The sequence below is a fragment of the Fonticula alba genome (assembly GCF_000388065.1).
Source record: "Fonticula alba strain ATCC 38817 unplaced genomic scaffold supercont2.12, whole genome shotgun sequence".
Lineage (NCBI taxonomy): Eukaryota > Rotosphaerida > Fonticulaceae > Fonticula > Fonticula alba.
In genome coordinates, this window is record NW_009242982.1 from 126,065 (window position 1) to 128,639 (window position 2,575).

At 68.6% G+C, this 2,575-nt stretch overlaps 1 protein-coding gene across 1 annotated transcript in view; it reads left to right on the forward strand.

The window, feature by feature from the left end:
* Positions 1–1,357, forward strand: part of H696_05576 (hypothetical protein) — a gene marked incomplete at both ends in the record, with an annotated part of 4,773 nt that extends 3,416 nt beyond the window's left edge. The window contains 2 exons of the mRNA XM_009499390.1: positions 75–383; positions 512–1,357. Coding sequence (XP_009497665.1) covers positions 75–383; positions 512–1,357 — 1,155 coding nt within the window. The remainder of the gene's footprint in view (positions 1–74; positions 384–511) is intronic.
* Between the last annotated feature and the right edge of the window lie 1,218 nt (positions 1,358–2,575).

The window sequence follows — 2,575 nt, forward strand, 5'->3', positions numbered from 1 at the left end:
TCGCCCGGTTTGCCCTGCTGCCCCCCCCCCCCCCGCCGCCCGCCCGCCCGTACATACCGGGGTGCATTTGGCAGACCGCCGGCACGGCGGCCCTGCCGGCCACCCGGGCACTGGACCGCCTGGCGGCCCTGCTTAGCCTGTGGATCATCGGCTTCTGGCGCATCGAGCGCCAGGTGGTCACGGCTCCGGCGTACCGGCGCTCGACCACCGGGCCGGCCGGCCCCGGGGCCGCCAGCACGCCCGCCGCCGCGCGCGCCGACGACCTGTCCCGGGCCACCCTCATCTTGGCCAACCACGCGTCGTATGTGGACGTCCTGCTCCTGGCGCGGGCCTATGCGCCGGCCTTCTTCCAAGCGGCCTCCGAGCCGACACCCGATGACCAAGTACGCACGCACGCACGCACGCACGCACGCCCATACATGCGCCTACTCGCCAACACGAACATGCGCAAACACACGCGCGCGCGCATATGCACCTGCTCACCGCCTTCCGTCGTGCCGGCCGCCTGCAGATCGTCGGTCGCCTCATCACCCCGACGCAGGCGGCTCTGCATGCCCTGGCCCCGCTGCCACGCCTGAGCCCCAGGCACCCGGATGCCGTGCCGCTGGCCGGGGTCCTGGCACGGCAGGCGGCCCTCGGCCAGCCGGTGGTCCTCTTCCCGGAGGGCTGCGCGTCGAATGGGCGCGGCCTGCTGGCCGCCGACCCGGGGCTCACCGGGCCCGGGCTGCTGGCCGCCCTCGAGGGCGAGGGCGCCCCCTCCGGCGGCCCGGCCGGCGCCGGTGGGCCCCTGCTGCCGGTGGGCATGCTGGCCACGCGGTATGGCGACTTCGCGCCGGTCGTGTGCGCGGCCACCGACGCCCCGCCCTGCACGGTGACCGGCGATGATGCGGGCTATGCCACCGGCCGGGCCGCCTGGCATCTCCTTCGGCATGTGGCCTACGCATGTTCCTTCCCCCGGCATGAGGCCACCGTGCGGCTGGCCCCCACGGCCGATGTGCATGCCCAGCTGGCCGGGGCCGGTCCGACGGCCGTGCTCGACCGGCTGATGGACCAGCTGGCCCGCCTGGCCGGCCAGCGTCGGGTTCGCCTGGGCCTGCACTCGCGGCAGGTGTGCGCCGCGTATGCGGCCGACCCGCGCTCCGTGCCGGCCGCCGCCCTCGGCAACATCCGCGCCGTGGAGGAAATGCAGCGCGCCCGCCAGCAGACCGCCCCTGGCGAGGGCGACGCCGGCCTCCGCGACTCCGGCAGCCAGGAGCCCGGCGGTGCGGCTGCCGCCACCCTGGCCGACGACGCTGGCTCCCCCTCGACCGCCAGCCAGCTGAACCGCCTCCGCCAGCTGCGTGGTCGCCGGTCCTGAAAGGCCGTGTCGTCCCCCGTGTGGAAGGCAAACCAAATGGAATTGCCTGCTCTGGAGGGGTGTTTGTCCGTGTTCTCCTTGCGCATGTGGTGCGGGGTTCCCTGGTGTGAGTGTGTTCGGGGGGTGGGGCGAGGGAGGGTAACTGCGCCAAGCGCCTGTGTCCACGCGTCTCCCTGTAAATCTGCCGCTGTATAGATGCGCGTAGATGTTTTTATGTCCTCCGGCTTCTGTGTCTTTCGACCTCCATGGCCTCATGCTCCAGCGCCCCCGGCCCGCCTGTGCGTCGAGGCGAATGCGCCCATTCCCATGGCTTTGCAGCCCTGTGTGACAGGACATCCATGTACACAGGCGCATGCCGGTGCAGGCGCGGGAAGGCGCACATGCGGACCAGTGTGCCCATGTAAACGCGCTCGACCGTGCGTGTATATATATATATAAATGGACATCCACATGCACACGCACATGCACACGCACACGCACATGCACACGCATGCCAGTCAGGAGAAACCATCCCGGCGCGGGAAACGACCGGCCCACGCACATTGCGCGCACGCATGAAAAAATGTGGCCGCCAAGAAAATGTGAAAATAGTACACCAACCGGAGGGGGATGAAGGAAAAAAAGGATGACCTTCACGCCACACAGGGCAGGATCAACAAGAAAAGGAGAGACCACAACAGCAGAGGGGGGGGGGCCACAGCGGGCAGCCGCGTGCAGGGGGCAGCACACGCGAGCGGCATGTGCAAGACATGCGCGCGCGCGCACACACACACACACAGACATGTGCACACGAACACGAGTCGAGGCTTGGTCGAGTTGTATTGCTCACTTACTTGTGGGAAGAATACACACGAGGATCAAATGGGCGGGTAGGGGGGGGGGGGGGAGAGGAGGAGGGAGGGAAATATATATATACAGGAAAGCAACCGCCCACACTCACGCGCACGCATGTGGGAATGGGGGGACAGCAAGGACACAGCCCCGTGCGAAGGGCCAGAGAGGGGGATGCACGCACGCGGCTGCGCAAGGGAGGAAAAGGGGAGAGGGGGAGAGGGAGGGGCATAGAGAGAGAGAGAGAGACACCACGGCGCGCGACGGAGAGGGGGGGAGGATGACAACATCGCGCGGAGGTGTCCCCCCCACCCACCCCTCGCACCGGGGGCACGCAAAGAGAGGGGGCCAGTGGGGGCACACGAGAGACGCAGAAAAAGATGTACA